The 12332-nt window shown below is 41.7% G+C and overlaps 1 protein-coding gene across 4 annotated transcripts in view; it reads left to right on the top strand.

Annotated features, from left to right (window-relative positions):
- The window catches only part of LOC125455573 (protein PALS1-like), a 101495-nt gene that overhangs the window by 59745 nt on the left and 29418 nt on the right, over positions 1–12332 (top strand). For all 4 annotated transcript variants that reach the window (XM_048537706.2, XM_048537705.2, XM_059649232.1 and 1 more), the window contains exon 5: positions 3575–3721. In XM_048537706.2, coding sequence (XP_048393663.1) covers positions 3575–3721 — 147 coding nt within the window. The remainder of the gene's footprint in view (positions 1–3574; positions 3722–12332) is intronic.

The raw sequence follows: 12332 nt of genomic DNA, 5'->3' as shown, positions 1-12332 counted from the left end.
GCTTAACTAAATGCTTATTTAGTTGGACATCTTGATGTTTTAGGAACCAAGTACATAGAAAAAAGTCCATGTTTTAAAATATTTGGCTTTTTATTCCTGTTTAAAAAGACAGCAAATTTAATTATATAGGAGTAGAGGTTGCTGAGAGGAAAGTGGTCAGATGATGTCCTTCAGCGAAGAAAACCTGCCATCTTCACCTGGTCTGACCAATCTGTGACAATGTGGTCGACCCTCAACTGTTCTCTGAAATGGCCTAGCATGTCACGGAGTTGTAGCAGTTGATACAATATCTCCGTAAAGAAATGAAACTAAGCAGGTTACCTGGCAATATCCGAGGCACCAGAAAAGGCAACAGAAACATCCCTGTCAACCCTGCAAAGCTCTCCTTAGTAATATCTGGGGGTTATTACCAAAATTAGGAGAGCTGTCTGACAGCCTAATCAAATAACAGCCTGATAGTCGTGAGGTACAATTCTGTGAATATGACTGATCCAAATGCCACCATTACCATTCCTGTACATGCCCTGTCCCACTGGCAGGACACACCCAGCAGAGGGGGTGGCACAGGGGTATACAGTCTGGAGGGAGTTGCCCTGGGAGTCCTCGACATTGACTCTGGACTCCAAGAAATCTTGTGGCTTCAGGTTAAACATGGGCAAGTAAACTGCCTGATTACCACATACAGCCCTTCCTCAGCTGATGTATCAGGGCTCTCTCTGTTGAGCAATACTTTGAGGGAAGCACTGAGATTGGCAAGGTTGCAAAATGTAGACTAGTTTGGGGAGTTTGTGCCCACCACCAAGGTGCGATTTGGCAGCAGCACTAGTGATCAGGCTGGTCAGGTCCTAAAGATCATGGCTGCTAGTCTGGGTCTGATGAAATCAATGAGAGAAAAACATACTTAGAAGATAGAATGTGTAATCCGTACAGTGCAGCAACAGGCCATTTGGTCAATTTGCATCTAGACTGACATGCCAAAGAGCATCCTGTCCAGACCCATCTGCCCCCTAACCTTATTCCCTGTAATCCTGCATTTTCCATGACTAATCCACGTGACCTACACATCCCTGGGCACTAAGGGCAATTTAGCATGGCCAATCTACCTAACCTGCATATCTTTGGACTGTGGGAGGAAACTGGAGCACCCAGAGACAACTCACATGGGTGCAGGGAGAACATGCAAACTCTGGACAGAAAGTTGCCTAAGGCTGGAATCGAAGCCAGATTCCTGGTGCTGAGAGGCAGCAGTGCTGACTACAACCACTGTGTCACCCTGTACTTGACCTCATCCTTTGCCAATCTGACAGCTGTAGATACATCTGTCCATTACAGTATTGGTAAAAGTGACCACTGCAAGGTCTTGGTGGAGACAAAGTCTCATTTTCACATTCAGAACATCCTCCATTGTGTTGTGTGGCACTATCACTGTGCCGAATGTGAGACTTGGAACAATCCTAGCAGCTGAAGACTGAGCACCCGGCAATGGCAACAGAATTTTACTCCAGCACTATCTGCAACCTCTGGCCCAATGCATTCCCTGCTCAACCAATACCATTAACCAATTAATGGAGAGTGCAGGAGGGCATGACAGGAGCAGCACTAGGCATACCTAGAAATGTGTTAACCTGATGAAGTTACCAAACATGCATTTTGACATGCAAATAGTCCTAAGCAGCAACTGAAAGACAGACCTAAGCAATTCCCACAGCCAGCAGATCAGATCTAATCTCTGCAGTGCTGCTGCATCCAGCCATGAACAGTGTGGGCACTTAAAGAACTCTCCTCCCAGTGGTCTGCAGGGTTGTAGATCCCAGTTTTTAGCCAATTAGATGCACTCTACATCCAAGCAAGAAAAGCTTGGAGGCATTGTGTATTGCAAAGGCTGTGGGTCCTGATAAAATTCCAGCAATAAGACTTTAGACTCCTGCTTCAGAACTTGCCTTAGCCAAGCTTTTCCAATACAGTTATGACCCTGACATCTACCCAGCAATGTGGAAAATTACCCAGGTATGCCGTGTACACTAAAAGGAGAAGAAATCCTGGCCCCACTCCACCCTACCACACCACCATTAAAGTGAGGGAAGTGCTATCAAGCAGCAGCTGCTCAGTGGTGCCCAGTTTGGTTTCCAGTAGGTCATTTTGTTCCTGACCTCCTTACCTGGGTTCAAACATGGGCAAAAGAGCTGAGTTCCAGAGGTAAGATGAGACTGACAGCCTCTGATATCGAGGCCCCGTTCAACTGAAGTGTCATCAGGTAGCCCTAGCAAAACTGGAAGTAATGGGATCACAGGGCAAACTCACCACTGGTTGGAATCATACCCGGCATGTAGGAAAATGTTTGGAGTTGTTGGAGGTCAGTGTGTCTGTTCCAAAGCATCATGGCATCAGTTCCTCAGGGTAGTGTCCTCTGTCCAGCCATCTTAGGCTGCTTCATAAATGACCTTCCCGCCATCATAAGGCCAGAATTTGGGATGTTCACTGATTGTGCAGTATTCCATACCATTTGCCACTCCTCAGATAGTGAATCAATCCATGCTCAAATGCAACGTGATATGGTCGGTGTCCGAGCTTGGACTGATGAGTGGTGTGTAACATTCACGCCATACAAATGCCACACAATGGCCATCTCTGATAAGGACCTCTGCCCACTGATGTTTAATTGTGTTAGCATTGACCACAAACTTAACTGGACTTGCCACACAAACACGGTGGCTACTAGAGCAGGTCTGAGTCTAGGAATACCCTGGTGAGGAAAGTCACCACCTGACTCCCTAAAGAATGTGCAGCATCTTCATTTTGCTGCTTAGTTTTCTTTAAAATAATTTAATAAAATAATTTACTTCTAACCTGTTAGGAAAATTAGAGCAATAATAAGATATTTGATATACAAAGCCATTATTAGATGGGTTTGTCATACCTTGTACATTCAGGGAGTTGGGGGAGGTGAAGCAGGAAATCAGTTAGCTCAGTTGGCTGGCAGCTGCTTTGCAATGTTGAGTAACACCAATTTCATGCATTCAATTCCCATGCTAGGTGAGGTCACAATTGAAAGGCTGTCGTTCTCAACCTCTCCTCTTTGAGGAGTTTTGATCCTAAGTTTAAACCATCATTAATCATCTCACTCTCCAATGTGAGAACAGCCTTCTAGTCTAGGACTATGGCAACTTTACCTTTTTACGTACAATCAGCAAGTTGCTGATACGTGAAATATTTACTAGTATTGTTTCTGTTTAGGTAATGTGAAGGCAAAATAAAACAAAACGAACAACTGTGGATGTTGGAGATTTGAAACAAAAAAGGAAGTGCTGGAGAAACTCCCAAGTCTGGTGGCATGTGCTGAGAGAGAAAAACAATTAATGTTTCGAACCCAGTGACACTTCGTCAGAATTATTCTGACAAAGAGTTGCTAGAATTAATGTTAACTGTGTTTTCTTTCTACAGATGCCTCTAGACCTGCTGAGTTTCTCGAGTAGAACCTTGTTTTTGTTGAAGGGGAAAGGTTTTACTGTTAGTGGTACAGCATTGAGCAAATTTTAAGTGTTATGTGTTCAGCTTTTTTTGGTCTCTGTTTCAGGCACTACTTCAAGCCCATGATGGAGTAGCACAGCAAGAAATGCTACTAGAACCGTCAAACAATGACCATGTGTATGAGCGAGTAGCTGAGTATGGAGGAGAGACTGTGAAAATTGTTCGGATTGAGAAAGCACGTGATATTCCCCTTGTGAGTATCAAATTCTGATCCTATTTTGTTTTACGTGCAATCCCCTTTACATGAGATACTGTAATAACAAACAGGTTGTTCCTGAATAAATGCTGTAACTTCACCACCTTCAATTGTCACAAGTTAATGTATCTTCGTGCAGCAATGGACACAAGTAAATAAAGGATATGTTGCTAAAATGACACAGTATTGCCATTTTTAATAAATTCACTTCAGGTTTGTATTTTTTTAAAAAATTAGAAATTGGGATTTATTTGTGTGATCACTGCTTCTCTCTAATGCTATTAAAGCTGCAAACTAGTGTGGCGATTAGGGTTTTCATTTGGAAAAGTGACTGAATCCCTCACTCTGAGGCAGTTGAAATAAAATACATCTTGGGTGTAAAGTCATTTGGATTTGACTATTTTTACATGTTGGAACTCCTGTCGTCTTGTTCTGTAATTTCTTAATACTACTTTTGCTTAATCATCTCATTAGGGCTTGCTCAGATAAAATGCCAGAAACAGGCACAGTTTGATAATCATCTCATTACTTTTCAGCAATTTGGAAAGCATGCAGCAATGGAATTATTCTATTTTAGCACCCGGTATGTAGCCGTCTCCTGAATATGATATATCAGCAGACATCCATAGATTCAGGAAAACAAAGGAAGAAAGCAAAAGGTTCCTTGATACAAATCCCATTGTTTGAAATAAAGGCTTTGAAATAGAAACCAAACCAGGGCTGCAGTGTGGCCACCTTCACCACTGGTCCCTTAGTGCAAGCCCCTGACGCACTTGTGGAGCGTGATAAGCAATGTTAGACAATACCAAGGAGTACCCTCTCTGCAGACAAAGTGGTAGTTAATCACCTTAAACTCACCACATGAGCTGGCTATCACTTGGCATGTGTTTACTAAGCAAAGCCAATGGCAGCATTCTCATAGATATTCCAACAATCTTGGGAGAAGAGCAATTGCATTTATTAAAGCAAAGGAAGATAGGCGAATATAAGTTTAGAATCCTCTGGATGTCCTTGAGGTGAAAGGTTTTAACGTGACACTAAGGTTGCTTAGCTGATTTCTTAGATGCAGCCAGGAGTATTGCAGTTTTTCTTCAAGCAGGTTTCAGTGCGACTTTTTTTTTGCCTGGGAGCCTGGACAGCTTTATTCTGTGTGAAAGAGAGAGAGAGAAAAACAGACAGGCAGATTATTGGAGGCAGCAGCTTCTCTGTCAGTAATTTCCAAAGTTTCCCAGAACCTGTTTTGAAACACAGTCCAGTGTGTATCAGCAACAGGTCCTTTTGACTGGATCTATTTATAATAGCCATGATTTTAATATCCAGTACATAGCACTTTATTAATATTCTCTTAAGATCATAATAGGTTTTGATGCATATGAATTGCGGTGAGTCTCTCTTCGTTCATCGCCATTGCCTCCCCAAATAAGAAGGGTGATGTGATGGTTCTCTCATTTGCATCTTGAATTGACTTCTGCATTTCTAAGCAGTTTGCCTTGGTCAAATTTGCTACGATTCCAACCACTTGGAAGTTTTACAGTTCGTATTTTCATACAAAGGAATATAATCTCTCAATGGCTGTTTTAAGTGGTTTAGCCATAAACTGCAGATTTTCAAATGTAATGTTAAGACTGGTGAAACAAAGCCAAGGATACTGTCTAAGGAATCAAACCAATAAATTGGATCTCAAAGATTTATACAAATAACTGTATGTATGCATTTGCCCATCTACTTAGATAATCTGTTTGTTTTAAGGAGAACTCTTCACCATACAGCCTCTTGGAAGCATGAATTTGATGTTTCATACCATTTAATTATCATAGCACTGGCACTTTACATGAATAAATCACTTGAACATGTAACTGAAACAAGTTTCACACAAATTAGTTTTTTTTTAAAGCAATGTTCATTTGTAAATGCGCACACTAGTAATGACATGCATATACATAACTGTGCAGTTTTCCAACTGAATGGCTAGCTTTATTGAATTACATAGTCATCTTGTCACCGGAACGTTGGATACCTCAAGTTTTTGTTTTGAAATTTGGCCCTCAGTTAATGAGTTTGTAGTTTTCTTTATTACGTGAAAACCCATTATATTAGATTGCAATATTTAGAAATTCAATATGGTGAGTTTTTACATAAGATTAATTTATTATTTTACAAGTATGCTGTACCAAAGCACTGCTGAGTATTCAGAATGTGTTATGATCTAAACTTAAAAAACCAACTTCTCTAGGTTTTGTTTGTGCTTAGTGACTGTAAACTGCAGTGTATCCAAGGGATTATTCTTAAATTGTGAATTAGAATAATGGATGTAGATGCAGCAACCTTCCTGATTTCAGTGGAACTTAGTGATAGAGTCATAGAGCATGGAAACATACCAGTAAGGAATAAATGGTATACATATTAATTTCTCATGGAATACAAAGAAACCTACAGCACAGGAACAGGCCCTTCAGCCCTCCAAGCCTGCGCTGATCAAGATCCTGTGTCTAACCTGGCATCTATTTTCTAACGGTCTGTGTCCATTTGTTCCCTGACCATCCATGTACCTGTCCAAATATATCATAAAAGACGCTAACGTGTCTGCATCTACCACCTCCGCTGGCGATGCGTTCCAGGCACTCGCCGCCCTCTGTGTGTGAAGAACTTTCCACACACATCTCCCTTAAACTTTCCTCCTCTCACTTTGAACTCGTGATCCCTAGTAATTGAGTCCCCCACGCTGGGGGAAAAAAGCTTTTTGCTATCCACCCTGTCTATACCCCTCATGATTTTGTAGACCTCAATCAGGTCCCCCCTCAATCTCCATCTTTCTAAGGAAAATAATCTTAATCTATATAACCTCCCTTCATAGCTAGCACCCTCCATACCAGGCAACATCCTGGTGAACCTCCTCTGCACCCTCTCCAAAGCATCAAGCATCCACATCCTTTTGGTAATGTGGCGACCAGAACTGCACACAGTACCCCACATGTGGCCAAACCAAAGGCCTATACAACTGCAACATGACCTGCCAACTCTTGTACTCAATACCCTGCCCACTGAAGGAAAGCATGCCATATGCCGCCTTGACCACCCTATTGACCTGCGTTGTCACCTTCAGGGAACAATGGACCTGAACACCCAGATCTCTGTTCATCAATTTTCCCTGGGACTTTTCCATTTACTGTTTAGTTCGCCCTTGAATTTAATCTTCCAAAATGCATCACCTCGCATTTGCCCGGGTTGAACTCCATCTGCCATTTATCTGCCCAACTCTCCAGTCTATCTATATTCTGCAGTAATCTCTGACAGTCCCCTTCACTATCAGCTACTCCACCAATCTTAGTGTCATCTGCAAATGTGTTGATCAGACCACCTACACCTTCCTCCAGATCATTTACATATATCACAAACAACAGTGGTCCCAGCACAGATCCCTGTGGAACACCACTGGTCACAGGTCTCCAATTTGAGAAACTCCCTTCTACTACTACCCTCTGTCTCCTGTTGCCCAGCCAGATTTTTAATTCATCTAGCTAGCACACCCTGGACCCCATGTGACTTCACTTTCTCCATCAGCCTGCCATGGGGAACCTTATCAAACGCCGTACTGAAGTCCAGGTATATGACATCTGCAGCCTTTTCCTCATCAATCAACTTTGTCACGTCCTCAAAGAATTCAATTAAGTTGGTAAGACATGACCTTCCCTGTACAAAACCATGTTGCCCATCACTGATAAGCCCATTTTCTTCCAAATGGGAATAGATCCTATCCCTCAGTATCTTCTCCAGTAGCTTCCCTAACACTGACGTCAGGCTCACCGGTCGATAATTACCTGGATTGTCCTTGCTGCCCTTTTTTAAACAAGGGGACAACATTAGCAAGTCTGCAGTCCTCTGGGACCCGTGTCTAAGGACACTGCAAAGATATGTTAGGGCCCCGGCTATTTCCTCTCTCGCTTCCCTCAGCAACCTGGGATAGACCCCATCCGGACCTGGGGACTTGTCCACCTTAATGTCTTTTAGGATACCTAACACTTCCTCCTTCCTTATGTTAATTTGACCTAAACTAAGCAAACATCTATCCCTAACCTCAACATCCGTCATGTCCCTCTCCTTGGTGAATACTGATGCAAAAGTACGTGTTAAGAATGTCACCCATTTTCTCTGACTCAGCGCATAACTTTCCTTCTTTGTCCTTAAGTGGGCCGATCCTTTCTCTAGTTACCCTATTGCTCTTTATATATGAGTAAAAGGCTTTGGGATTTTCCTTAACCACGTTTGCCGGCGATATCTCATGTCCTCTCTTAGCCCTCTTAACCCCTTTTTTCAGATTCACTCTATATTCCTGATATTCTTGCAAAGCTTCGTCTGTCTTCAGTCGCCTAGACCTCATGTATGCTTCCATTTTCCTCTTGGCTAGTCTCACGATTTCACCTGTCATCCATGGCTCCGTAGTCTTGCCTTTTTCTATTCCTCATTTTCACAGGAACATGTCTCTCCTGCACGCTAATCAACCTCTCTTTAAAAGCCTCCCACATATCAAATGTGGATTTACCTTCAAACAGTTTCTCCCAATCTACATTCCTCAGATCCTGCCGAATCTTGGTAGTGTTGGCCTTACCCCAGTTTAGTACTCTTCCTTTAGGACCACTCCTATCCTTGTCCATGAGTATTGTAAAACTTACGGAATTTTTTTTTGATTCCCTACAGTGTGGAAACAGGCCCTTCAGCCCAACAAGTCCACACTGCCCCTTGAAGCATCCCACCCAGACCCATCCCCCTTTAACCCACACACCCCTGAACACTACGGACAATTTAGCATGGCCAATCCACCTAGCCTGCACATCTTTGGACTGTGGGAGGAAACCGGAGCACCCGGAGGAAACCCACGCAGACATGGGGAGAATGTGCAAACTCTACACGTACAGTCGCCCGAGGCGGGAATCGAACCCGGGTCCCTGGTGCTGTGAGGCTGCAGTGCTTACCACTGAGCCACCGTGCCGCCCCACGGCATTGTGGTCGCTATTTCCAAAGTAGTCCCCTACTGTAATATCAACCACCTGGCTGGGTTCATTCCCCAGCACCAGGTCCAGTATGGCTCTTTCCCGAGTTGGACTACATACATACTGCTCTAGAAAACCCTCTTGGACACACCTTACAAATCCTGCTCCGTCTTGACCCCTAACACTGATTGAATCCCAGTCAATGTTGGGAAAATTAAAATCTCCCATCACCACCACCCTGTTTCCCCTACACCTTTCCATTATCTGTTTACATATTTGTACCTCTATCTCACGCTTGCTGTTGGGAGGCCTGTAATACAGCCCCAACATTGTTACTGCATCCTTCCTATTAATATTAAAGAACTTCCCAGTAATTGAGTGATTTTCCAAAAGAAGAGATGCCTGGCCAACAGGATCTTGCTTTCCAACAAGACGTGTTAAGAACTTGAAGCCCATGGTTTTCTGCCCTTTTGTAAAGAATGAAATAACTTTGCATAACTGCAGTTTCCTTATCTGCACAAGTAATTTGCAAAACCCTTGATCACCATCTTTAAATGACTAATAGAACACTATTTGATTCTTAGCCTTCCAAGGTATGTTTAGAGGGATATGGGTCAAACACAGGCAGGTAAGATGAGCTTGACTGATGTTCTTGTATTTGCATTTGGAGCAGGTGTCATTAAAGAATAACGAGTTAGTCATTTCACATCAAATGACTTTCCGACTGAAGTTTCCGATTTTGTGGCCAATTATAATATTACTAATCTAGTGGCTGAGATTAACCAAGTCAGCATGGACCACGATTGAAAATCGGACCTAACTTAGCTGAAGGACTGTACTTGAATTTGAGGGCCATTTCCTATATACTCATCAGACACTTCATATTGAATGGAATTATTTTCCTTCCTCCACTGGAGAGATCTGCATCTCGGTGCTAAAGCCGATTCTGATTATCGCACGTGATATTCAACTACTAAAGAATACCTCTAAGAATATCATGGTAAGCTTGACCTAACTACTAATTGGTAAAGTAATGGACCCATCATAGTTGCAATACAACATTATGATGTGTACTGTAATGTGATACATGTTCTTGCGTGGCATAAGATGGTTATGTTTGGTTTCAAAAGCTCATTTCAGTTGTGAATACGTAAGATGCTAAGGACCATTCCTGGAAATGTACATTGTAATATGTTTGAGAGTTTTTGTTATCTATTCATGGGATTTTTTTGGCTGAGCCAGCATTTTTTATTGCCAATCCCAAATTGCAAGTGTTAACCATGTTGTTGCAAGTGTACGGTCACATGTAGGCCAGATCAGGAAACGATGACAGGTTTCCTTTCCTGAAGGACGAGTAACCCAGATGGGGTTTACAACAAATAGCAATGGTTGAATGGTTGCCATTAGACTAGTCTTTAATTTCAGATTTTATTGAATTCAGATTTCACCGTCTGCTATGTTGGAATTCAAAACCCATATCCCCAGAGCATTAGCTTGGGCTTTTGGGTTCTTCATGCCCTTCATTGCATTAAAAGTAACCACAGGATGTAGTTGAGAACTGCCAAAAAGTACAATTGATTTTTTTTCTTTGCCTCTTTACGACCTATTACTACTCCTATGCTAAACTGTTATGCACCACAGAATGAAACAATCTGCTTTTGCAGATTGGCAAGAGTTCAGGATCGGATGGATGAAATAAATGTGTTGTAGCTTCTGTAGAGTTGCTACTGCTGTCATTGTTTTAAATTCAAAATTGCACATTCAAAAATGAGAGAGCATTCGTGATATAAGATATTTGAATGCTCTGTTTATAATTAAAATTTGACTTGTGCTTCATTTGACTGACTTCCCCATACAATGTATATGGATAGTTAGCAAATGAAATCGCAATTTTGTTTGAGAACCTTTCACTTGAGTGTAGTGTAAAATTAATGGATAAGAGTAGAAAAGGATTTGGAACATAACTTCATCTAATCCTGTGGAACATGAAATCTGCGTGCACGTACCATTTGATAATTACGGGATTGACTTACTCTCCAGAGAGCAGATTCAAGCGTACAGGGTTCAAAATTTAACAGCAGCATGGCAAGAAGAAATGTGGTGCCAAGGCACAAGGTGTATTTCAATAGCTGATGAAATGAATTTGAAACCTCATGCATCAGACAGATTGAGTATTTATAATTAAATTTTTGAGACCAGTTCATGTTTAATATGTTGCTGAGTAAATACTAAGTTGGAGAGTATTAAAATCAATTTTTCCGTGTAACTGTCCTTTAATCTATTGTGGGGGCAGATGGATTAGTAGATTAACTGATACTTGTGTGGTTATTCCTTGTAGTATAAAAATCTATTTCAGGATATTTATATTCTCCTTAGTTGGATGATAACATCTGGAAGGGATTCCCTTCAGTCTCCTTTTTATAGAGTGAGGAATCCTTTGCTCGTATTATAGAGTTAATCCACAAAATTGTTCTTGTGGTTCTCCTCCCATCTCAATCTGAAGATTAAGACAACAGAACTCACACAGCAAATTATTTTTAAATCCAATCAGCAGCTAAACTGACAACATCACTTTGTTGTTCTGTGATGTTCCAAGATATTAATCACAGAGCAATGTAAAATATAATTGCACTGCCATAATTATGAACTGTTTTAATGGCCTATGAGAAATTAGGAGCATATGGTGTTGGAACAAGAGGTCAGTGACTTTAAATTGATTAACCAAAGCTACAGATGAAGTGAAGAAACCTTTCACATAGCAACATGTTGTGATTTGGATTTCACTGCCTTGAAGTATGGTAGAAGCAGATTTAATGATAACTTAAAAAGGAATACACTGACGTTTAAAACACACTATGGGAAAATAACAGGCATTGGACAAGCTAGTCATGGCTCTCTCATAGAACTGGCAGGGCAACAATGGCTTAGATTGTTTTCTGACTGCATCATCCCATGATTCTGACAAAGGTGAAAATTATTTTAGGACTGGGCTAAGGAGAAGTCTCTTCATCCGGAGAGTGGCAAGCTACAAAGAGCGGGTGAGGCCAAAATATTGAATGTTTTTCAAAAGGTGCTTGATATAGTTCTTGGTGCTGAAGGCGTCAGTGGGACCAGGCTACTGAGTTGAATAATTGATCATGTTGAAAGCAGAGCTGGCTGAATTGCTACACATGTCCATGTTTTCTATTTTGATTTCTATGAAAGCAATTGATAAATGTAGCAATGTCAGATCATGAATATACTGTAGCTTGTTACAAAGGATATATATTTCTTCCATAGTGCAATAAAGGAGAGAAACCTAAACACAATTTCAGAGCCATCAAACAGAGTAGCACAACTGACTTAAGAAATAACAAGGTGTGGAGCTGGATGAACACAGCAGGCCAAGCAGCATCTTAGGAGCAGGAAAGCTGATGTTTCGGGCCTAGACCCTCCTTCAGAAGAGCCGAGGCCCGAAACGTCAGCTTTCCTGCTCCTAAGATGCGGCTTGGACTGCGGTGTTCATCCAGCTCCACACCTTGTTATCTCAGATTCTCCAGCATCTGCAGTTCCTATCATCTCTAGCACAACTGACTTATTTGTATCTCTAAATTTTGTCAATTAATTTCAGTCATTAGGAT

Source organism: Stegostoma tigrinum, chromosome 10 (assembly GCF_030684315.1).
Source record: "Stegostoma tigrinum isolate sSteTig4 chromosome 10, sSteTig4.hap1, whole genome shotgun sequence".
NCBI classification, from domain to species: Eukaryota; Metazoa; Chordata; class Chondrichthyes; order Orectolobiformes; family Stegostomatidae; genus Stegostoma; species Stegostoma tigrinum.
Note: the sequence above shows the minus strand (reverse complement) of the source record. Positions and strands in the feature narration are given on the sequence as shown.